Source organism: Botrytis fragariae, assembly GCF_013461495.1.
Source record: "Botrytis fragariae strain BVB16 chromosome Unknown tig00000795, whole genome shotgun sequence".
NCBI classification, from domain to species: Eukaryota; Fungi; Ascomycota; class Leotiomycetes; order Helotiales; family Sclerotiniaceae; genus Botrytis; species Botrytis fragariae.
In genome coordinates this window covers 928,508-952,504 of record NW_023501011.1, presented here as the reverse complement: position 1 = coordinate 952,504, position 23,997 = coordinate 928,508, and the positions used below count along the sequence as shown (strand labels likewise).

Genomic DNA, 23,997 nt, shown 5'->3' with positions numbered 1-23,997 from the left:
TACCTACCTGCATGTTACGTACTCAAAGATATAATCAAAGATACACCTAATGATATATTCAAAGATACATCCAAAGATACATCCAAAGATACATCCAAAGATACATCCAAAGATACATCCAAAGATACATCCAAAGATACATCCAAAGATACATCCAAAGATATACATGCCTATACTACTCCTCATCCCTATACCCACACAATCCATCTCCCACAGTATCTCCCAGAACCAAATCAACTCATCCCCCCCCCCTCTCTTCCTATCCTATTCCTATCCTATCCTATCCTATACATACATACATATATATACATCTGTGTATATATCTGTGTATACAAGATATACAAGCTTACTAAACTCCCCCCTCCTATACGAATACCAATTACAAGTATGTAAAAAAAGAAACGCGACTAGTGTTTCTTCTTTCACTCAATCAATCATTCATTCGCATGTTAATTTGCAAATCCAGAACTCACCACATCTCACACACCAAATCAGAAACTGCTACCACAAAGTCTTCACATTTCCGCTACTCTATGAGACAGACAAAAAACAAACACACAATTCAACAGAAAAAATACAATTGAAATTCTCATTCACTCGCGTCGAAAAAAAAAAAAGACAGCAAACGCCCGATCCTATTTATTTTTCCAGTACCCTACACTTTGATACACAATGTAGGTATGGTATGGATGTGAGACCCAACCGACCATTTATTTCCCTCCCTCCTCATGACTATGCTATTCCTGATAGAGTTTCTATCTCATCTGAAAACCACTGTTCTTGCATCCGTCCATCCATCCATCCATCCATCCAAAATATTATGTCATCTTTTCCTCGTTTCAAATATCTAGTGAGAAGGTATATGAGTGAGAAATTGTGATGTGCCGGACATCTCTCACTCGTTGAAATGGTAGACCTGTGATTCGGGTACGTGAGTAAAAGAAGAGTATGCCATGAGAACAAAAAGATGAGAGAGACAAAGAAAAAGAGTAATGTAACATACCTTATAATTAGGCAAACCAAAAGCCTCCCAACCCAATCTCTTTGCCATCTTAGCAAATCCCTCCGTCTCAATCAAATGATAGAATGCAAACGGAGGGAACATAGCCCCATCACGATGAACCTCTGCCTTGACCATCAATGCCGTTCCTCCTACCCCATCGAGCGGTATCACTTCCTTGGAATCGCCAGTGTCACTGGCAAGATATGCCATCAATGTTCGATATGTCGCCATATCCGCATAACCTTCCAATAGAATATCATCAGGGCCCATGGATTCCCCAAGCTTTCGTGCCACATCACTATCCTGCCAGCTGTTGAAATCGTAGGCGCGTTCCGACATGCGTTTATCTTTAGTATCGTAGTATCTTTGGAAACAGTTTGGCACGATGATGGCTTTATCGTGCGAAGCCAGATCTTGAATCAAGGTGGGAGGAGTCTCAATGACATCCGAATCTAACCATAGCACCCAAGATACGGAGGGTCCAAGAGTCGTGAAGAGAAGAGAGTTTCTAGCTCTGGACATTGCGGCTCTTCGTGCCTTTTGATTCTCCATCTTGTGTCTCTCGGTTTCGGATTGGGATGCGATGGGGGGATCGAAATCTTGTCGTTCGATAATGATACTTGCGAAACGATTCTTCTCCGGTCCTGACTTCTGGGTCTTTGTAACCTGTTCCTGCAATGCTGCCGTAGCGGCATTTCCTTCCTTATTTCGTGGGATGATGAACGCGAGAGTGATAAGTTCATGCGGATATGAAAGCTTCAGCAAGTTATCCCAATACTCCTGATAGAATCTTGCCAGCGGTGTCAAGATGAGAATCATCTCTCGGTTTCCCAAAGGATCGGCAGTGCTGGTAACATTATTCATGTGGTAATGAACCACGGGTGGTGGTATGCGTTTCCCGCTCTTCGTAGCTTCATTTTGTTTGCGAAAGGGAGAGGTAGGTGGTGAGAGGGGATTGGATGCGGCGCTGGCTCTCCTTAATTGCGAAGCTGCTGCGTCGGCGTTGGATGGGGAAAAGAGGAAGACGAATATTATGATACATAAGACCACACCCACAACCAAGGTGAGTGGGTTTGTACGCCGTAAAGAGCGGACTGGGCCCATGGCGCCGTTGTACTGTTCGAAAGGTTGTCCTCAATCGATAGTTTTGTGAAGATCCTACGAGCGCATTTGTCGAATCTAGAGTTCTGGGGTGTCTGTCAAAAGAGGATGGGTGTCGTAGCTGGTTATGTGTGTATTTCGGCTCGTGTCGCAGCTTGGATAGGTACAGATTTAAATTAAGCCAACAATCTCTTTTTCACCCCAAAGGATTGATGAGATTAATGGATTGTCAATGGGAGTCGGTCCCTTTTTTTTCTTCCTCCAGGACTTCTAGAATATCAATGGGTATGAAGATAGAAAAAATGAGTGTAAAGTTAAGTTTAAGTGAATTAAGTCGATCTTTCATTAATAGTGTTGATGGCTCCCTCGTACTTTTACCTCTTGATGGAATTGTGATGATCTGATTGGTTGAGATGGGATTTAAGAGGATCACATAATGATCTGGACACGATATGTTTGATATAGCTATGGAGTACCTGGGTAAAGGGATTGATGTGAGAATTTAAAGTTATTTAAGGTGCAATTGGGGGACTCTGGTGGCTCAGGCTTATCATGACCTGGACAGGGAGATGGGTGTCTGGTAATAAGTACACCCGTCCATCGTAATATCTACTCTCATCACCATCATCATTCGAGAACCACGGTAGATGGTTGGAATTGATGTTGGTGTTGTGATGTCGACGAAGGTGAATAGGGGTACTCGACAATACTCGATAAGTGTGTGTGTGTGTAGGGACTAGGTGTATATAACAGAGTATCTCAATTTACACCCATAGATGTAGCATACAGTCAGCCAGCATCTAGGTGTTGATTGTACTCTGAAATCCATTCAGGAGTTTTCTTCCATTCTTCTCGTATTTTCTCCACGTTATTAAACTACTTCTTCAGCACCGGGGCGTACCTTTAAGGTTCTCCATTAAGTGTCCATTTTTTCATCCACCATGTTCTTTAGTATGGGAAATCACCTTGATCGTACGCCGCAAGTGACAAAGACAATAAACACAGACAGCACTTAGCAGAGACGGATTGTTTACTCTTCATCATCGATTTCTATATTTACACTCGAGACAGGTAAGTGACAGGAGACAAAGTCTACATACACCTCATGATTGAGTTTTGACTGAAGATTCATATGGGATATGGTATCACAGTACGGAGCATGAACAAATTGACCTATGATGCTTTCCAAATACCAAGGCTGTTTCATGTTCTGCTTTTACCCGTGCCTCCCTTTCATTGGTACTGGTGACCCCTTTTTATCCAAGGAATGATTAAAATTTCCAAGCTCGCCTCATATTATACTTAATCTTCGGATACACACACGCTTGGGATTGGTTACCATCGTAGGTTCAGCTGCCGGGGAGAACGGATGAATACTCTTCGTTGCGGTGGAATGATTTGCTAAGGGATCATTCGGATGTGACTCTCTTGATGGCTATTTGGGAACATTTTTTATTGTTGCCGACTGTTACATATATTGACAAAGTGCTGTGACTGGATGCTTTGGTGCTATTTTCATTGAATTCAAAGATAGGAGTTTTTTTTTTAGCATCGCTGCCTCACTCTACATACCTCCCTCCAGAGTCAAGCTTACCAGCACAAAAAAGGTACAAGTATCATTCCACAGCCTACACACTTCACATGTATAAAATCTCGATCATTTTGGCTTGTCCAACTGTAGATCATGCTGCATGATACCGCGTGGCAGCTACATCGTACATGAACGAATTGATTGCAAACATTCAAGACGCCGCCATAACCGTTTTTTTATTTATTTATGGAGGGGCTGGAAAGGTTGAAATGAAACATCATGCTAGGTGATGGAAGGGAGTTTGGAACGGGAGAAGATTCGAACCCGCATGATCTGTGACACGATGGGAATGATTGTCGGGAACAAAGCTGAAGGGATGAATGGGAGGGAGGGAGAGGAAAGGGAGTATGATGGGTATCTTATGCGAGAGGAGAAGCTGGCGAGTTTGATGGGTATTGTTTATATTTTAACATGTTGCAGAGGACAGAGGACAGCAGAGAGTAAAAAAACAGAACAGGGTGAGGAGTATCCAGCAGGTAAATAAATAATCACTTATTGTTCATCCGAGGTCAATACTCTACGGTATACATACTTTACTCACACATAGAACCATATATTACAGTTCAGGTACACAGATAAGTCTCGCAGGCTGCATGATCGAGTCTCAGAAGAATACGAAATCATAGCATAGCAACCCCCCCTAGGTAACGCCATTCCATTTAATTATCCTCTGTATGCGTCCATCCATGAAGCTGGCGGGTTGGAGGATCCGATCGTCGAATGTATGTTGATGCATTTTAAAGATGGGGTGCATTGTTTTGGAGAGATATGGAGATTCGATTGGTGGTTTTAATCTGTTAAACGCTGTGGTTTATCATGGGTTTGTGATGATATACCTAGGTCCTGGGTAGATGCTCCGATACAGCAATTGCATCCTCCGTGTGCTGTGCGTGTTGTATGCATGTAGATGTATGTAGATGTGTGTAGATGTGTGTAGATGTGTGTAGATGTATGAACGAATGGATCATATCCATCTACAAACTACCAGGTACTCCTTGATAACAGGTGAGGCAGTGAAGAGAGAAAGATGGGAATGGTAGCGAGTAGTATGGAGTAGGATGGAGCAGATCTAGACACAATCCTTTCTCTCGGAGTGGCCGCCACCATCAACGATCTTTCGTGGACATTGTTCGTCTTCAACCAAATGCGTGTGTGCGTGCGTGCGTGGTTGAGTACGAGTACCCAACCTTATTATTGCTGCGTAGTACTGCGTAGTACTGCGTAGTGAAAATGGAATCTTTTCTTCTAGACCCCAGAGTCTAGAAGACTTTTGGATTTAGATCATAAACTACGAAAAAGACGAAAAAAACGAAAAAGAGAAGGGTGACTAGTAAGTCATGCCATCCATACCGAGCCATTCCCTTGGTTTCATCTCTCCACGTTTCTCATTCGATATCAAAGCATCAACGCAAAATATCACAAACTCCTTGGATGGATATCCTGGGGATTTTTCAAAATGTTTTTCCTTCACCGATACTCCTGCATCCATTATTGGTACCTTGGCTATTAGTTTATTGATCTACTCAAGAACCTAGGAAAAGGACCCTTTAAATTGATAAAGCTCCGAAGTGGAAGCTCTTTCCTGCATCTTTTTTAAACCATCAACTCCATCTACCGGCCTCCCCAAAAGAGATAGATGATCGCGCTCTTCTTTCCCCCATCCCTCCCCCTCCCACCCCCCCCCCCTCCCAAATCATAATTAAAGGAAATTCCTGGCTCATAAGAAACAAAACTTCCCCAACTTTAGTAAACACTGAGCATAAGCATGAGCGTGAGCATGAACATCAATATGAACATGAGCATGAACATGATGACATCCGCATGAGCAATGTATACATGAACCAACCATATGCTATCACATCAATCAATTTTGGCCGGCTTCATTTTCGCTTCTCGATTCTACATTGAATTCTATACTTTACCTCTTTTCTTTTATAACCAGAGAGACTCGATTTCTTATATAGGAAAGGGGAAGAATACGAGAAAAGACTCCTCCTTCTGCCTACTCCCTTTCTTATCACCCCTCTCTCCCTCTCCCCATTCTTCATTCCTCTTTGCGCTGGTATCGCGAAACTTCCAAGAAAACATTACAGTATAAATACAATACAACACAATACAACACAATACAATACAATACAATAAATACGACACAACACAACACAACACAACACAACAACACCCTTCACCAAACAATATCGATTTCTAATTCAACTTGGAAAAAAGATATTGACCACTCAAGGAAGAGAGACACGTCAAAACTCAACATTATCCAAAAAAGAATTGTGTTATTTTTCCTTATCGATTGCAGCAAATAAGAAATCACCCGCGATATTACCTTCCTGTACGTCTTTATCATATATTCACCAATACAGCCGTTCCATGCCGTTATTGGATCCTCACAACGGTCGCATATAATCATGGAACCCGTGCCTGAACTCCACTCCCTCGAGGAATTCAGAGCATCTCCAGTACCAAGATTACGATTACAAGAATCGGCTCTCTACGATAGTCAAACTCCGATAAAGGATCGAGAACAATCTAGCAGACCTCCGAACCTTCGTCGAACTACAGATCCAATACCTCAAACACCTCGTTCTCCAGGATGGTCATCTCCTGTTACTCCTTCAATTCCTTTTCGTCCCCGCAATACCTCACCATATGCTAGAGGTCATTTTAGATCAAGATCAAACGGCAGTGCTCTTGCACCTCCAATGTCGCGCGCACAATCACTTCCTGGCGTAAACGGGGCTGGTCATTTACTTATGTCTCCTCCGAGACCCGCGAGTCCTTTGAGTTCACCAGCTAGAGTTCGCATACCCAGAAAACCAGCAGATGAGGTATTCCCAGGCTTTCCGAATCGTGCTTTGATCAATATTAGTGAAGATGGACAGTCAGCGATAGAGGAGGATACTCCAAAAATGGCAGATCGAAGTGCCTCACCAATTTTAGGCATACCTTCTAATGGTACTTATACACGAGTACGAAGACCAGCCTCCCCTTTACGACAGATTGCACCAACAAGTCCTTTCTACAGTGGCACAACCCCCACGACACCATCCTCTTCGACTTCGTCGACTTCATCCCCATCATATCACACAATGAAATTCGGCGAATCTTACCTCACATCCAATAATCCACTGTATTATTCTGGTTCATATGCATCCTCATCAGTTCCTTCCACACCTACCTCGACTCGATCTCGCAGCCCAAGTATATCCAGTTTGGAAACAATACCTGATACGCCAGATGCAGAAGAAGCTGCCTTGGAAGCAGAGAGAATTGCTCAGTTGAAAGCTGCAGCAGATGCGGCGGATGGGTATGAAGGTGAAGATGCCAAATCTAGAGGATTAGACACTTCAGGAGGTCGTAACAGAGTTTTGGGAGGATTCGGTACACGAGACAAGAGAAAACGCTGGAGTGTTTGTGGTGCTGAAAGACGAGGTGATTTGAATCTAGATACTATCTGGGAGGATTGAGACTGTTCAGCCACGATACCACGATGACGAATGGTCTATGAAAGTTTTGTTTCATGAGAAGATTATGGACAGAAGAAGTCAGTTGTTGATGGGATGCGCTGTTCAAATTACACGGCTTCAGCACAAAATTCCGATTCGTCCCTGCTGTACTCCACAGTCGAATTGTCTAGATCTGCATATCTAGCAAAAATTGGAATACTGAATGTCAATCAGTTCTTTCCCTTGCTCATACATTATTGTACGATACCCCTTCAGCATTTTTGAGGGAATGGGTTTATTTCCCAAGGAGCATTATATTCGGCGTTATTAAGGGATTGGTATGGTAGCATTGCAGAGGTTATTTGATTTTTTTCCCCAAACTGTAAATAGGAATAACGAAAGTGGTATGGATGATTAGGTTGAATGATAATCAGTAGCTACTACGAAAGGGCGAGATGAATTTGAGTGTGTGAAGTGTATGTGAATTATTTGTTGCTTTCTTTTCTTTTCCTTGCCTTGGCTCGGTAAATATTTGTGCTCCCTTGCACTTGGAACCCCTTTCTTATGAGTTGATACTCTCCCTCGCCTCGACGAGAATACTATGAATAATCTACCAAGGAGTAGTTTTATTGGGAGAAAAGAAGTGTTTCTTGATATACTTATAAGATACGATGAAAATCCTTTCGAAAGTGGAAAGTTAGATAGTAGCTCGAATACGAAATTACAGTCTTTTCCCTTGATCTCCAGTCGTTCATTCGTTTCTTCACTCTCTTTTCTGGTGGTATTAATCACTTGATTGATACTTCTTTATACTTTCTCATATTTACTAAAGGTTCTACTTATTGGCTTGCTAGCTGGTCAGTTGTTAAATCTCAAGTTCACTCGGAAGAACAATGCAACTCCTTACGGTTGTCGGCGCGATCGCCGTATTGTCTAATGTTGTTTCGGCGGTTCCTCAACCGAGCGAGAGAATTGTATGTCGATTTGCTTTCTTAATTCGCTTATGTTCATTTTTCTTTCTTAGATAGAGATGTTTGTATACGTACTAAAGAATCTTCAGGAACAAATTCAAGAAAAGCGATGGGGGTGGCCGTGGAGTACTGATTCGGGAAAAGGTGGACATGGAGGAAATGGAGGTGGTTCATGGGGTGGCGATGATGATGATGATGATGATTCGAATACGTCGATTCGATCACTTTTACCATTCACACATCCGCATCTAGTGGCTGAAGAAACGGGAAGTAGTACTACGGTTTCTGGTACTTCGTTTTCGACATTGGTATCGAGCTCGTCTATTGCTCGTTCTTCGGTAGCAAATGTTTTGATTTCTGGGGGTGGAGGTCTCTCGACTACAGTCTCGATTATTTCTACAGTTACAGATCCAATTCTTTCGGCTACTCCCGTCGTAATCAACACATTTCCATCACCACCAACCTCATCATCCCCAACATCCACTCTTTCAGCAACCCTCATCATCGACAACACATCCCTCACTCTCTGCTCCGCACTCCCCACCAGCATCATTACTGTGACCGAAAGCTGCACTAGCACAGAATGGATTACTGTTATCGAGAGCGGTTCTTGGACGACTACCCCTTTACCATCTACAAATCCCGTATCGACGAGTTGGACAACTACACCGTTACCTTCGGGCTCTCCTTCGGGCTCTCCATCAGGAGTCCCAGGCACAGGGGGAAATTCGACGGGTATTTGGACGGTGACTCCGGTGGAGACCTCGAGTAGAGTTTGGACTACGAGTGCGGGGAATGCGAGTGTGACTTCTTCTTTTTCTTCTGCGGTGGAAACAGGAACGGGGACTAGTGTGAGTGCAGGACCTTCTGCATCGGGGAATTCGTCATCGTGGGTATTGTCATCGATATTGTCATTGATATCAGCAACATCGACTCTCGCGACTTCAACTCAGGAATCTACTTCAACTACTCTTCTTTTTCTACAACCACTATTCCCTATTCCTCATCTTTATCCTCTCTCTCCTTCTCTACCCCCATCTCCAGCTCCTCCTCCCTCTCCATCCCCGCCCTCCCCATCTCAACCGGCACCACCGATCTCCACCCCAGCACCACCATCGCCTTCACCACCACCGTCACCACCCTCCAAGCAAGCGGAACCCCCAATCCAGCAGCTGTACATTGCGGACTCCATGGTTTACCCGTCGGAGATTATTTCTTGGCCGAGTTTGTGGAGGATAAGGCGGGGGTGGCGGTTACGCTGCAGGGGTGCTGGGAGTTTTGTGATGTGAGTTTCTCGCTTTCTTATGTTGTTGTTTTCATCTTGGTCAACCCCTCTCCCTTCTTCTCCTCTCCCCTCCATCATCTTCTTGTTTTTTTTTTTGGATATCAAACGAGAAACAACTAACCCTCCACCCCACCATAGGGCGTCTACGGCATAGACAAAGGCTGCGTATCCTATTCCTTCTATCCGGAACCAGGGACCGGCGCACCCAGATGTGATCTCTTTGGTGGGAGTGTGGCGCAGAGCTTGGATAGCATTATTCCGAGTGTGCCGAATGTGTGGTTTGATTTGGAGTGTGGGGATCCGAGTTTGAGGGCGTGAGTTTGTGGGTGAGTATTGTGTGGAGGGGAGGGGAGGGGGAAGGAAGGGGAAGGGATTTAGTGAGGTGTTTGGGAAGATAGGGGAAGGTGTTAGGGAAGAGAGGTGCTAGGGAAGAGAAGTATTCAGACAGGGCTGCAAAGACTCAGAAGTGAGTAACAAATAATTACAACACAACGCAGCTTCGTGATCGAGGGGGAATAGTAATAATATCTCGTCTCATCTTGGCTCATCCCAGCCGTCAGTTGTATTTTTCCTTCTTGGTTTGATTAGACAGAGTTTTACGCTGGGGAGGTGGGTGGTTGGGTGGTTGGGTAGGTGGTTATGTAGGTTTAGATTATTTTGTTAGATCATCTTGTTAGATTAGTTAGTTAGATTAGTTAGGGGTATTTTATTGATTGGGTTTGATTGAGGTTTTGGTTTCTGTTTGTGTGTGTGTGTGTGTGTGTGTGTGTGTGTATAGATTGATATAAATAGTATTGTATTGTATTGTTTAATGAAATTGAGTTGCTCTGGAGATTTATATCTCATTTTGTATGTACTATCTTGGGAATCGAGAGAATCTTTCCATGTTTTGAAAGTTTGAAATTCTATAATTTTGAACTCGTAAAGGAAGATAAGATGTTAGTTGAGCCGTAATTATACTATGTGAAAATGATCTGTACTCACACATTTGTATGTATGTAATCTATAGATATCTTGTAAATTATTGTGGAAAACTAATATCTTTCTCGTGAGTTGGTGTAGATATAGATATAGATATCAATATAAAGAGTTAAGTTTAGTGTACTTTCACATAATAAATTTATGTTACATTCTATCAAATGACAATTAAATTTCATAAATTCTAATTTTATAACTGAGTTGCATTGAATGGAATTGGGTTAAATCTATCTTAGTGTAGGAAGAAAGGAGAAAAAAGAGGTTTGGAGAATTTACATTCATCAAAGTGTATTTTTTTGTTGAGTTTATTTTTGAAAGGAAAGGGGGATGACTACATAGTAAGCGAGGAAGGGGAGGGGAAAGTGAGAAGAGAGGGGAGTGCCTATTCATGAGATATAGAGGTCTTGTATGTGTATGTAGCTTATACGGTTTGATTGGATTCATAGGGTGTGGAGGTATAGAGAGTTGAGGAGTTGAGGTGTTGAGGGGCGACAAAGGAGAAAGGAGGATGGAGAAAAGAGTTATTTCTTGTATTCAGATAGACAGATCCAGATGATAACAAGCTATAAGATTTCTCAGCTCCTTAATTTTCGAGATATTGTATCGTATGTAGTATGAATATCGAAGTATACCTAGTCTAACTACGTATTATGGGTATGGTAAGGAGTATTTCGGACACACGATACGGAGGAGTAATCAGATAATTCCATACTTGGATATTCGATATGTAGGTATCAGATCTAAAACTTTCTTAAGTGAATGGGGGGTGTATTCTGGATTCGGAAATGTGGTTGGGATATAACCGTAGGTATTGGTTCTGTGAGGTGTATCAGCTGAATGTTGTTTTGTGTACGTGATTAGGGGTGCTGACCGTATCATAGAACATCATTCAATCAATCGATCGATCAATCAATCATCCAATCATTCGCTTTTTTATTAAGGTACTCAAGACACTCAAACTAATAGGAGAAGAAATGAATGTGACGATTGGCATACCGTATGCGAATTAGACGAGACAATAGTCAAACACAGCTATACAAAAAAACTAGTTACTCATCTCACCCCATTCACCGTAAAATCAAAATATTCTAACTCAAGAACAAAGTTTTGATTTCCAAGACGAGTATGGTTATGAACCATCTTCTCTTGACCAGAGAAGAGTAGCTAAACACATCTACGCATCACATATATGGTTTACTAACCCGCCTTACAATTCACCATGCAGTCAAGATGTCATCTTCTCTCTTTTCTTCATCAACTATCCAAACCAGAGAACTCGAACAAACTCCAAATCGAATTCTCAGATAACAAATCTACCAACCAACAACCCAAACCAGAGTCCAGATCCTTCTCACTACTCACACAAACCACAAACCAGACTTTCGGATATCAATCCGCCAATAAATTCATTAAGAATTCTCGTACCCACTACTTCCAAACACACACGAACAATCAAAAATGGAAAGCATGCAAGATGATTTCCATGGGCTGCACACCAAGATCCGTCTACACCAACACTGTCGAGGGCATTTTGGTCTTCTTAATCCTTGCCGCAGCCATCTTCGGTCTCTGGGCTCTCGTGAGCTTCCTACAATTGCTATTATGCATGTGGCTCGGGATGTAAGAAATGAAATTCTGACGAGCCACTCATTGGGGAGGAGGGGGAGGGGAGGCTACTAGGAGTAGCCACGGGAAGATGATATTACCAGATCATTACATCTTTACGCGCAAGGATGAGTAGTGATAGTGCTACTAGCATGGGGAGACGGCGCACCTGCAATATTGTCAGGTGGCGCGGATGTAAGATATGAGTGGGAAACTGGGGGAGGAACATGGCTACACATTTGGGAAGTTCAATGTAGAAAGGCTGTGCGCGCAAAATCTGGGATTAACATACGGTGATGGAATGAAAGTCTATTCAATCCATTCTGTGTCTATCCGGGGTTCCGAGGAATATCGATAGGATCGATAAATACATCTTTATCATACCAACGGAATACAATGACTGCATGAGTGGAAACAATAATGTGAATGTTAGAGTTGCTAAAGTGAATTTTGAGAGCAGGATAACCTCGATTATCCTACAGTAGGTATTGTAAGGATATTGAATGTTGATATCAAGCTAGACGTTGTGCGAGAAAAGTCGAGTCAAATAGAGTATACTAATCATTGAAACAATATAGCTTTTTAGACTCACCACGGAAGACTTCCTCACCGAATTAGAAAGGTGGAATAACAGTAAATTACAAACTAGCAAACATTAGCGCCGCCGCGTAGTCATCACGAAGATAGTTCACATAAAGTCGCTTATAATCGAACTCAAAGATTTGAATATCAGTCCGGAAAACATATTTCCCAATCCAAATTTTAGATCATGTTTCATCTAGAGGCTCATGGTAGCGAAGAGAGACACTTAGAAGCAAAATCGAAACCGTTAATTATCAAAGTTGAAGTTTTCATCGAAATTAAATAAATATCAGAAATAGTAAAGAGAATTAAAAATAACTACACAATCTTCACCAGCACCCCAATTTGGAACCTCGCATCTGTAAGCAGTCAAATTAACTTGAAACATCTCAAAGATGAATCACTTGGTCATTCTTTTAAGTACATACATGCTGCTCAGATTTTTAATCATGGCCGCAACTCTCTCGCTCACGATATTCCTCTCCAGAGACAGCTAAAAACTCCCACATAAGATAAATCGACGGATAACAACATGAGAAAAACAAAGAGCCATATCGGACAGACTAGCCTCGCTTCGGTAGAGTATTCATGAACTACGGATTTCGAGGACCTTCGAAGCTCGCTAAAACAAAAATATTTGTGTACTCAAAAGGCGGAGACTATCAGGAAACGTTGTCCCAAATAACATTCCTTTTCCAGAATTGATCTGTCATATTGTATACCATCCCCGAAGAACTAATGCTCAGAAATCCCATGTAACAGTAAAGATATCCCGTCCCTGCCTAGATAAAATCTGTTAAACTCACTTGCGAAAATGAAAGAAAAAATAAACAAGAACATTGGCATAATGAAGGGTCTACTAAGTTGACTTCAGGGCGCAAAGAAATGAATCCAAGGTTTCAGTGACTTAATTCATTCCTCACAAATATACAAAGTTTTGATCAGTATGTAATTATTCTAAAGCAATTCTAACACCAGTAAATCAATATGCAACAAGAGAATTACAGTCGCTGATAAGGCTGTCGATCGTTTCGTCGATGCTGCCGAGTGCCGCTAGCTTTCCTCCGCCGCTTAGTCGCGCCCAATGGCCTTTGCCCTGATCCCGCGTACTCAGAGAAACATTCTATTTTACTTCATTCCAAAGTGGCCGAGCATGCAATGTTCAACAGTATGTTTTTCAAACGCTTAATCTACATGTGAACACGTGCGCAGTAGCACATTAATTGTTATCTCACGCCACTGTTCACAACCTCGACACCATGGTAGGCTAATATAGACGGAATCAATCAAATACTAGCGTGTACCATTCAGATTGACGTATTGAACGATGCTGTGTCCGTGCAGATCATGTTACTGTGCAATTACTTCTTCCGGCAGAGTTAAGGCGTCCGCTTCTGTATCTTGACGTGTCGTATTCTCATGCGTCGTTAGATTCGGCCACAATCCCCAAGACGCTGGAAATTTCACTGGCTCAGAAGGATAAAAGTCTGCAGGAGTATATTGGGAGAGGTCAGTTGGATTTACTTCTGTTGGTCGACCGAAAAATGCAGAGTGAACAATTCCCCGGTCGTTGAAAGGCACTGGCATTCCAAATTCATCTAATTCAAACCCCATCTCTTGCGATTCTCTGTGTCTTGCTCCCAGTTCCCAGAATTGTTGGATCATTTGAGCAACAATTGCACTATTCCACATCCCTTCTCGTCGCGGACATCGTAACATTAGCTCCATTGCTGTTTCTCGAATGGAGAGAGTAGGACAGTGGATACAGACGTAATAAAGCGGTCCTACAACGCCAAAATCACTGCTGAAAGTGAGCGACGGCCTTCCATTCATCGCATCCTGTTCCGCAGCTACGATCAACGACCTTGACAAGTCGATGATGATTTGAAAGTCGTCCAAATATTTTAAGAAGCCATCAGTGTCCACCATTTCAACTACAACTGTCATATCACTGATGTCAGGGAACATGCCAGCCATGATATTCAAAGTCGTGTGATGTATTTTCAAGAGTGCGGCACCTTGCACTTCCCTGTTGGTGAAATTCTTGCTTTTGGATATCATAAATTGTTCAAATGCAAGGTTCCAGAGAAATAACTGGGATGTGCTTTTGTTGAATGTAGCGAGGGTTTCTGTGGGTTGTAAAATGATAGGTAGAACGCGTCTGTATATCTTCAAGTTAGCATGTGTTTGGCGAATGGGATTAGTTTCGAAGCTTCAACTTAGAAGGACATAGTTTGCTTACTCCATCATATAGAATGTCCTAAATAAACTATCCGTGGCTTGATCTAAAGCATTCCGTGCGTCTTCTATACTTTTAAACTCTCCAGAAATTACAATATCTTTCCCGGAGTCGTCTATCAACTTTTCAACAAAGCTTATCTTTTCATGTTCACTTTTCGTCTCAACGTATATGATAGACTGTAACGATAGTCTCCTGAAAAGAGGAGCAATTTTTTCCTCGATAATTTGATTCCTTGTAGACGACTTTCTTATGTCCCGTAGAATCCCAAGCCCGCTTTGAAGATGGACCATTGCTGATTCATAATGGCCTCGCAGGCTATCAAAGCAGACAAACAGTATGCAGGACATGAGCGCCGTGAGAGGTTCCTCCTTCCCATGTGATAAAGACCTCCGCAGTGCTCCTATGGCCTTCGAGTACTGATTTAGTGCCAATTGGGTATTTTGGTTCTCCGATGATGGAGCGGAGTGCAGCCTCTTCCGTGAGAAGTCTTCATGCAAGGCTCCTAGTGCTATCACGGCGTGCCGTAAAGAAGGCTTTTGTGTAGAAGCAGCCAGTACAAGGTTTCCCCAAAATGAGGAATCATAGTATCCAGATAGCTCGGCTGCTGTATTCCGAAGAAAAAAATCGAAGCTTCTTTTTTCTTCCGCGTTCCCAGGTATATGGACGGAGATTTGTTGAATGAGGTCTATATAGGGCGTGCATTTTTGGCTGGATATCATAATATCGCTGCTATACCCATCGCACTTTCGTCCGGTCTTTGAACACCGCTGACAACTCGGTTTGGCCTCGTCGCACTTGATTCTCCTGGTTCTAAAAGCTGTGTGAGTTGGTGTGCCACCTACGAGAGGGCAATTCAATCTTACTTGCAAGTTCCGCATCCTGTTTTAACCTTTGGACCGGATCGTCGCTTGCGTTGCTGAATCTGATTTCTCGCCATCTCGCCGATTGAAATGATTTCATTTGAACAGCAGTAAGTCGTCAACCTGCCGGCCAACTTCGAATCTCATCTCTAAGTTTCATGGTCAAAATTCGGCGCAGCAACTGGTAGTCTGCCAGGCTGTTTGGGCTACATCTGCCGCACGAAGACACAAGGAAGTGTCCCTCAGAATACTGATGAATCCCGGCTTGGTCCGTGCAGAATCCACTAAGGCTGTTTTATCAGATAACTTTAAAAACTTTAAATTGAGTGACTACCTATCGCTTGGAAAAAAGTACTTTATAGTAGACTTGGAACCTTTGATTTGGAGGAAGACTTAAATGTAGATAAAGAGAGATAAACATAAATCAACCCCGGTATGAGTTTGGATGTAAAAATAATATTGATCGAATTCTGAACTGGAAGGGAAAATTAGATATCATTCAAAAGTTCAAGAGCTCTAGCGGTATGACTGCTCAATACACAGCATTCCTACCAAGCAAGGAGCCACTATTCAGCCCTTTAAGTTATACGAACGGACGAATCAGAATAGATCAACATGACTACATAAGCAGATGAGTAAGCATGGCTGTGTATGTTCACGACTACAAGAGGATTTTCCAATAGGAAGTAGGTAGACACTTCAATATAGGAAGCCATTTTCAGAAATCTTACGCACTTGAGTACTCGTGAGCAATCATGGATCTAGTCACTGATACCTATAAAGGCTTGCAATATCCATATTCTCTCTGCTGTCTTGGAACACGAAACACCTGCTCAGCTTATCACCTTTCAGACAAGTCCTGACATATTTTACACAAGAATACAACCTTATATCTCCATCCAAAAGACTTGATAGTAATATTGCCAAGCCATATGTAGGTTGAGATGTTCTCAACTTATAGCGTGGACGTTTCGCTGACTCGTTTGACAGCCGCCGCAACACAAAGTATTCGTCTGTGCCCGTTACCGTGATCTATTCGACCATAGACTGCTACACATCATGACCGTGATTTTGACGAACAGAATGCTTGATCATGTCCTGCGAGTACTGCAGTTTATCTTCGCCATCACCGTTATGGGAACTGACGGCTACGGTGCGTGGAATCCATTTTTCCCTGTTTGTAGATGCACTGTTGAGTCTGATCACGTCGCTTAGCTATTCACGTGTTTCGCGGACACACTGTCTACGAACATTTCGATTTCGGTAGCTTCTACGATTACTACGGCGTCCCTAATTCATGGGGCTTTCTGATGTTTTGTGCTGGCTGGACGTTTCTAACTGTCATCTTTCACACCATTGCTAGGATCAAATTCCCGGATGGTGCGTTGATTGGCTACATTCACGTTGCCGTTGAGACTGTGGCTGTTCTCTCATGGCTCGCTGGTTTCATCGCTGTAGCTGTTCAAATTTCAACCGACACATGTTCAACTGGAAATAACTCATGTAGGATCCTCATCGTAGCGACAGTCTTTGGGGCGCTCGAATGGTTATTATTCATGATTACCGCAGCCTTGACTGCCATTCCCATCTTCAAACAGATCCCCAAGCCAAAGACATCTATGACTGGACCTGATACAGCCATCTGATCGGATCTAAATGATCTCTGGGAAACTCAGAGCTAGTCGTCGCGCCACAAAAAGTCTCACCATTGCCCTTCAAGAAAAGATGTGTTTTTGGAATGGTTATGCTTACATTGTATGTTCCAAAACAATTTTGAAAGAAGAAAAGTGCTAGACCTGCTTTTGATGGTAACACGGTCCAATTCTCGAGTAATCTATTCCACAAATACTCAATTATGTTATATGATGAAATAGATTCACTCTGCTAAGACTATCTTTCTACTCGGATCAATCTCAGCCCACGATGAAAATGTTGACTGTGCTTCATCAAAAGGCTCGCTGAATCCAATTTCTCCCTGCGAAGGTTTGTCCTTAGAATTAAAAAGTGGTATAACGTTATTATTATATAGTAATCATGATATCTAACAAAAATGACAATATATTGAATTGATAGATAGATAGTTTTGAAATGTTCGGAATCTGTTGAAAAAAAAGGAGGGAGGGGTGAATGTGGCACGGGCTCTGGTGTCATTCTGGGCCAAGCTCTGCATGCACTGCACACTTTCTATCAAAGCTAAACTGTCTATGGAATAGCCTCAACTTGAGATCTGCCCCAACCATTTAAGCCTATTGCGCAGCCTCACGTGACTATTAACTGAAAACGCCAAAACGTGATCATGCGCGTCAGATTTCCGATTAGGTATCGGATGTGCAGCGACAAAAACTCCCCAAAAGTTGTAAATATTAGGATAGTAATACAATGCACGGAAATACAGATCAGCTATTGAAAGTATCACTAAGCTGTTAATACATTCGTTGGTTGGATTGTCTTTAAATTGTGAGGTTCCGAGTTGACAAGCTGAAATCCGGAACCCCCAGCTTTCTATGCGTGCAAGCTACACACTTGTTAAGATGTCAACTCGAACGAAAACTGTATGTGTGATTGGTGAGTGCACTCATCTTCCGAGGTTTTCATGACTAACATTCACGGATTAGGCGCTGGTCCTTCAGGGCTCGTAGCAGCCAAAACACTCACTCACGATCATCCAAAAGGCACCTTTGACGTGACAGTTTTTGAGCAGTCGCAGAGAATCGGTGGATTATGGCCCATATCTCGCGATGATGACGGTCTGTTAAATCCTGATATGTGTACGAACCAAAGTCGACATACAGTCAGCTTCAGTGACTTGGCATGGTCTGCTTCATCGCCTGCTTTTCCGAAAGCATGGCAGGTTGGGAAGTACCTCGAAGACTATATCAAAATGTACCCTGGATATTCTATCAAGATGGGTGTCAAAGTAGCCAAGGTCGAACCGCCATACAATTGGCAAGCTACTTCAGCTACGCCAGGGAAATGGAATGTGCATGTTCAACACACTGAGTCTACCGAATCCCTACAGGTTTACGAATTCGATCAAGTAATTGTGGCCACTGGTTTCTTTGGAAAGCCTAAGATACCCGATACTCTTGCAAATTTTCCAGCTCCAGTCTGGCACAGTTCCAAACTTCGTGATGTCAATAGTGCGTTGACCGACAATGGAAAACTCTCTTCACCTAAGGGCAAAAACATCGTGGTTGTTGGAGGGCAAATGTCTGGTGTTGAAACCGCAGCAGCAATAGCTTTGCAAGTATCCTCTTCCGTGAACTCAACTGAACGTTCGATTCCAAATGCAAAAGAATACAAGATCTACAATGTGATCCAACAGCCATTTTGGGTGATGACCTTAACACTACCCAATAACCCGAACATTGATGGTGCAAAACCCGAAGCTGAAAAGGTACCTAACACATTTCTAATAACTGGGAAACCTACTGCTGCTAACGCCCACTTCAGATACCAAATCCAGCACCTACATTTTTACCCCTCGATCTGGTCATGTACAATCTTGGATGGAAACCTCCTGGGTCTATCAAAAACTCATCTGGTCACATATCACCAGACTTGGCAGAAACAACTAACAGATTCTTAAACAATTATCTGGGGACAGACCAGAGCGGAATAAGTACAGATCATCTAGCAATAGTAGGAGATATTCGCTCTGAACCACCACGGCTTACAGTTAGTGACAACTATGTCGAGTTTGTCCGAGCTGGAGATATCAAAACGATCCGAGGAAAGGTGATCAGTCCAGAACTCAATCAATCAAATTCCATCACTGTCGAGGAGGACGGAAATCAACAGGTAATTAATGATGTTGCAGCAGTAATCTTGGCAACTGGTTTTGATGCATCTCCATCACTCGATTTTCTGCCCAAGGAAATCCTCCAACATCTCTCGTTTGACCAATCAAGCAGCAAGCTACCGCTTGCCTTAAATTTACACTCTACAGTCAATGCAAAGATTCCCTCTCTCGGCTTTGTAGGATTTTACCGAAGTCCCTATTGGGGCGTCATGGAAATGCAAGCTCGATTCCTAGGAAAACTCTGGTCTGGCGATGCACATGCACATAAAACCCTAGAATTAGACGATAGCCTTGACGAACTTCTTCAGCTACGCACTGATCCTCGACTCGCTCAATTTCCAATGGGTGATTATGCATACCTAATGGAATCATTCGCCACAGCCGTCGGAATCAAGCGGCAAGAAGCCACAGACGACCTAGAAGCACGTACAGGAATCGTGCTTCCATCCCGCTATATTTATTCACACGCAAGCCCTGCTCAAAAAGAACAAGCAGCACTCGCTCTCTCTGCCATCTCTTCCACATTCGGTTCCTCCACACGCGGAACCTTTGTATCCAAGGCCATATTCCGTTCACTCCAAGGAACATGGAGACTTTCCCGCTCTCTAAAAAGCTCTCTCTCCACCTTCCCCTCCGGTACCTTTACTGGAACCGCAAAATTTCTCCCTCGTTTCCCTACCACCCCATCTTTTGATGCAGAATACTTGTATATCGAAGAAGGAGACTTCGTGACGGATACAGGAATGATGTTTAAAGCCAGCAGAAGATACGTATATCGATATAGAGAGGATACTGATACGCTTAGCCTATGGTTTGTCAAAACTGATGATAATCTAGGTGTAGATTATCTGTTTCATGAGATGGAGATTATAATTCCTGAAGTCCAAGATAAGATGGACGGACACGGAAAGATTAAAGGATGGAGAGCAAAGTCAAGTCATCTTTGTATTGCTGATACGTATGATGTGGAATATGAGTTTAGATTCAAGGGGGTCAATGTAGAGGAGTGGAGACAGGAATACAGTGTGAAAGGGCCAAATAAGGATTACAGGATCAAAAATGAGTATAGACGGTAGATTTAGATGTTTGTAGAGGTACTATGGATGATTGTAGAGACTCTATAGGCAATTGAAAATGAAGAAGATCTATCAGACTACATCCTCGAGATTTTTTGAATTCAGTGCGTGCAAATAGTGCATCTTGATCGCCATCACAACAGATCTCCAGTTTTTTCCTTTTTTTCATTTTCTGATCCTGCCACAAAACACTCGTGATTTATTGCTATCTCCTACTGGTAGGATAGATTCAACTACATATTGAGGGTTATATTCTGAATATTGCCGGAAGATCGTTGTCTAGTCATAAATCACCGGCTGCCGGCAACAAATTGTTTTCACTGCTGTTTTGTCGTTCATCAACTAGTGTCACTAGTGGAAGTAAAAACTGACCGCATCAAAAAGAGACCCGGCCTGACATATTGCTTTGTTATCCATTCCAAATTCCAGTTCCTAACCAATTGCGATGCGATATTTGATGGTCAGACTATGTTGCAATCGTATGTATCATTTCGCAATATTCTAATTGAGATCGAAAACTCGGCTCTTTCCTCTAAAACTCCACAGCGACAACGTATGAAATTCACCTTGGACATCGCGACATCTCTGATAAGAACGATCCATTTTCTCGCACGTAAGATTTGAACAATCCATACGTATGGGACATGTGCATAGGGATGAAATTTTCATAGCAAGTACGCTACCCTACTATCAGCATCAATGGGAAGGTGCTCTCAAAATTTACAGTACAGATCCATTCTCAATACTACTCGCGCTATCGATGACATCTTCGAAGATGGCGATTCGCATGGCACCCAACAAAAGATCTGCCGAAAATCACAACCTTCCCCAACAATATGGACATCAAGCTCTATCTCGCCAAGGTCCCATCATATTGCATCTGCAATGTATTCCTTCGGATGCAAGAACTCACAACATCACATGCAAATCAATGTTTTTCACCAGCCGTTATTACTTCCACATCACGGGTTACTTCTTCGGGCCGTTAAAACCAAGGTCGAAGATGCAGTGTGGAAATAAAGGGAGAAGTATATGCCGTGCATGCGTCCATAGACATTTACCGAGCAGCGTCTGGAACCTGATTCTATGTGCAAATGTGATCGGCATATATTGTGTTTTTATGCTGTGGAAACACACTTATCTTGGTAATCATGCAGGGTTCCCCAGCTTCCAATTTGGATCAAGCATATCAGTGATGAAGACCTTCTTGGTAGACTTGAGCTTGTATTATAGGCTAATATGCCAGCGCGTATCATTTTTTAAAAGTGGAAACTATTTTGTACCACGGGACTTTTTCTTCTTCCTTTTCACATATATGATTCTTTATGATTGATTGAAGAGTCCGGATCAGTTCTATATCAAAGTTTTGATATCATATCATGATCCGGAGATGGGAAGCAGTCTTTCCATCGGGAGATACAATGGGATCAACACAAGGGTGCCAAGCTGAATAATACTTCATTCTTCGGACGTTTTCCAGAGATTGGCCGGATCAATGAATTTATATGGCAAGTCATGTATCACGATCTAATCTTTCCTTTTATCTGAAGTCCTTGATACATAAATGCATGGTTTAAAAGCACTAGTAATATCTCCGACACTTTTATCTCTTGTAGCTACAGTCTGCATGCATATGTGCATATTTTGATAAACCTCAAACTCCAACTGCTTATTTTGTTCCCGTCTTTATCAATTACATTCGTAACAGTTCGTCATTGCTCCTCGAAACATTCTCCGTGGTTCCCGTCCGAGGCTGTGAAAAGGCAGGTGTCCGATTGGAATGCTTCCATGAAGTATTGTATCAGCCCAATTTTTACCAGGGTGTCAGACGACGCCAACTCTCGGATTTCTTGTTGATGAATTCAGCCCATGTGGCATGTTTATTAATTAATGCTTTATATTATTTAATATATTCACTGACCTCGCTGCGTTCACTGGGACAACTCTCTCCGGTTCTGCGGTTTTACGTACCCCGCATGGTAAGCTTAAATTTACAGCACCTGCCCAAGTTCGACGCAGTTTCTTCGAAGATCCTTCAGCACAACACAGTACACAAAACTGCAACACGGTACCAAAAATGTCGAGATTATTCAATTCCGTAATTCTTATTTCTCTCCTCCTCTCCGTCGTTCATGCGGCTGCAGTAGTTACTAGTGCAGGAGGCTTTATGAGCAAATGCGATGCGTCTACCTTCAAATTCTACGACGATATCGAATTAGGTCCTGCTCCCCAATTTACCTTTACCATAACACCTATTCTCTCCGGACTCTGTCCTGATTCTTCTGGCCACATGTCGAATTCTACTTTGAATTTGAATACATGTCTCGGAAACAATGACGCTCATCTTGTCGTAAGTCCTCCATCCCTTATGTATTTTAGATTCTTATACTGATATCGAGAAAACAGTGGCAGAGAAAGTATGCAACTTCACAACTCAAGTCGTTTTAGCTTGTTCTAACATATCAACTACGTAGTGGCATGTTCCAAAACTCCTGCGGCTGTTCACTCCAAATGCCAAATCTCTGCTGTGGTTGCGGTAAAGCAAACGGCGGCACCGTTCCAAGCGGTGTCTGCGTTGATCTCAGTATGTTTATTCCTCCTTCTCTATCTACATCTAATGTATTTCTCTAATGCTTGTAACAGATGAGGGAATTGCAACTTCTGGCGGAAAATTGAATTGCGATAGTCTTCCCGGCAATTAAGGGTTCAAGGTTTACAGATCAAATCACCTAGTTGAGAAAAGGTTCTTGGAGGGATAGCATGGTACTACGTATGGGCATGGGGTTATGGCATTGGAGGATTTGGGTTTCCCGGTCTGTGGGTTTCGGCGTGGAATGGGATGGAGATGTTGGGATGGGAAATTCTAGTACACACACATTTTGCAATACACAATTTACAAATGAATAGGATAAGTCCAGTGTGCGCATTCGCAGTTGTATTTTCGATTCCTCTAACTTCTAACTAAGTGCCTACCTATGTTTACCTAGGTATTTACTAGTGCTACTTGATGGAGTTGATATGATTTGTTCGTACTGGATTCTATCCATGTACTCTTGTCTAATGTGTTCAGAGAATCAACGGCTAGACGAGGTTCACGAAAATATAGATTCACTTCGTTAAACCTTACTCCTCATAAACAATCAGATCGATTCACTACGGATTGGGTCGGAGACCCGGGCTATAGCTATGCGGGAGTATTAGTACTATGTCATGATGATGTCATGGGGAATTGAACTATCAGCATCGATATGGAATGTAATTTTAAATGTTTCATAAAAGTTTACATCAGCGGCAGTAGTTTGTTGAAACCTAAGAGGCCACATGTACTGTGCTCTCGCAAAGACTGGATAGGGGGAAAACCATTTTTTAGTCTGTAGAATGTTATAATGCTCAAAGAGCTGGTATATTAATTAGTCTAAGGATATGTGCATAAGTTCATGCATATG

The 23,997-nt window shown here is 42.5% G+C and overlaps 7 protein-coding genes across 7 annotated transcripts; 5 read left to right on the top strand and 2 right to left on the bottom strand.

Annotated features, from left to right (window-relative positions):
* Positions 1-895: 895 nt before the first annotated feature.
* On the bottom strand, positions 896-2,107 carry Bfra_007211 (putative mannan polymerase complexes mnn9 subunit protein; the record flags this gene model as incomplete). Its single annotated transcript, XM_037337585.1, has 2 exons — positions 896-916; positions 1,004-2,107. 2 exons carry the CDS (start codon positions 2,105-2,107, stop codon positions 896-898), a joined length of 1,125 nt encoding a protein of 374 aa, XP_037186965.1.
* A 4,005-nt stretch (positions 2,108-6,112) lies between these two features.
* On the top strand, positions 6,113-7,171 carry Bfra_007210 (putative basic proline-rich protein; the record flags this gene model as incomplete). The annotated part of the gene is made up of 1 exon (XM_037337584.1): positions 6,113-7,171. The coding sequence occupies one exon, from the start codon at positions 6,113-6,115 to the stop codon at positions 7,169-7,171; it is 1,059 nt and encodes a 352-aa protein (XP_037186964.1).
* Positions 7,172-8,043: 872 nt separating this feature from the next.
* On the top strand, positions 8,044-9,724 carry Bfra_007209ia (uncharacterized protein; the record flags this gene model as incomplete). The annotated part of the gene is made up of 4 exons (XM_037337583.1): positions 8,044-8,124; positions 8,211-9,010; positions 9,046-9,406; positions 9,545-9,724. 4 exons carry the CDS (start codon positions 8,044-8,046, stop codon positions 9,722-9,724), a joined length of 1,422 nt encoding a protein of 473 aa, XP_037186963.1.
* Positions 9,725-13,921: 4,197 nt separating this feature from the next.
* On the bottom strand, positions 13,922-15,750 carry Bfra_007208 (putative transcription factor cys6 protein; the record flags this gene model as incomplete). Its single annotated transcript, XM_037337582.1, has 4 exons — positions 13,922-13,987; positions 14,039-14,732; positions 14,814-15,623; positions 15,677-15,750. The coding sequence occupies 4 exons, from the start codon at positions 15,748-15,750 to the stop codon at positions 13,922-13,924; spliced, it is 1,644 nt and encodes a 547-aa protein (XP_037186962.1).
* A 982-nt stretch (positions 15,751-16,732) lies between these two features.
* Bfra_007207 (uncharacterized protein) lies at positions 16,733-17,319 on the top strand (the record flags this gene model as incomplete). The annotated part of the gene is made up of 2 exons (XM_037337581.1): positions 16,733-16,826; positions 16,889-17,319. 2 exons carry the CDS (start codon positions 16,733-16,735, stop codon positions 17,317-17,319), a joined length of 525 nt encoding a protein of 174 aa, XP_037186961.1.
* Positions 17,320-18,177: 858 nt separating this feature from the next.
* Positions 18,178-20,551, top strand: Bfra_007206 (putative flavin-containing monooxygenase protein; the record flags this gene model as incomplete). The annotated part of the gene is made up of 3 exons (XM_037337580.1): positions 18,178-18,238; positions 18,289-19,070; positions 19,127-20,551. The coding sequence occupies 3 exons, from the start codon at positions 18,178-18,180 to the stop codon at positions 20,549-20,551; spliced, it is 2,268 nt and encodes a 755-aa protein (XP_037186960.1).
* Positions 20,552-21,188: 637 nt separating this feature from the next.
* Positions 21,189-23,380, top strand: Bfra_007205 (uncharacterized protein; the record flags this gene model as incomplete). Its single annotated transcript, XM_037337579.1, has 5 exons — positions 21,189-21,647; positions 22,168-22,429; positions 22,549-22,901; positions 23,000-23,135; positions 23,195-23,380. The coding sequence occupies 5 exons, from the start codon at positions 21,189-21,191 to the stop codon at positions 23,251-23,253; spliced, it is 1,269 nt and encodes a 422-aa protein (XP_037186959.1). The 3' UTR covers positions 23,254-23,380.
* Between the last annotated feature and the right edge of the window lie 617 nt (positions 23,381-23,997).